Below are 269 nucleotides of genomic sequence, written 5' to 3' on the forward strand. Positions count from 1 at the left end.
ACACGTCACATTCATTCATTATCATTATTTTTATTATACCATTTATTTGTTTTTTTTATTTCACTTTTATGCAACTTCTGTACAGATTTTGAAGAACGAGACCAACAAGCTGATATTCCTAGTGACCGACGGAAAAGAGAACGAGCAGCCTTACATCAAAGACGTGATGGGTGGTCTTCTGAGCTCAGGCGCCCGGGTCATCACGCTGGGCATTGGGTGAGCACATTTCTAGGTTTACACTAGTTTTGACGATGGACTCCATATCAGTA

At 40.5% G+C, this 269-nt stretch overlaps 1 protein-coding gene across 1 annotated transcript in view; it reads left to right on the forward strand.

Moving 5' to 3' along the window:
• LOC119588607 (calcium-activated chloride channel regulator 3A-1-like) overlaps positions 1-269 on the forward strand; it is a gene marked incomplete in the record, with an annotated part of 45,835 nt that overhangs the window by 23,507 nt on the left and 22,059 nt on the right. Inside the window, 1 exon segment of the mRNA XM_037937249.1 lies at positions 86-216. Within this exon segment, the coding sequence (XP_037793177.1) occupies positions 86-216 (131 nt within the window).

Source organism: Penaeus monodon, chromosome 24 (genome assembly GCF_015228065.2).
Source record: "Penaeus monodon isolate SGIC_2016 chromosome 24, NSTDA_Pmon_1, whole genome shotgun sequence".
NCBI lineage: Eukaryota > Metazoa > Arthropoda > Malacostraca > Decapoda > Penaeidae > Penaeus > Penaeus monodon.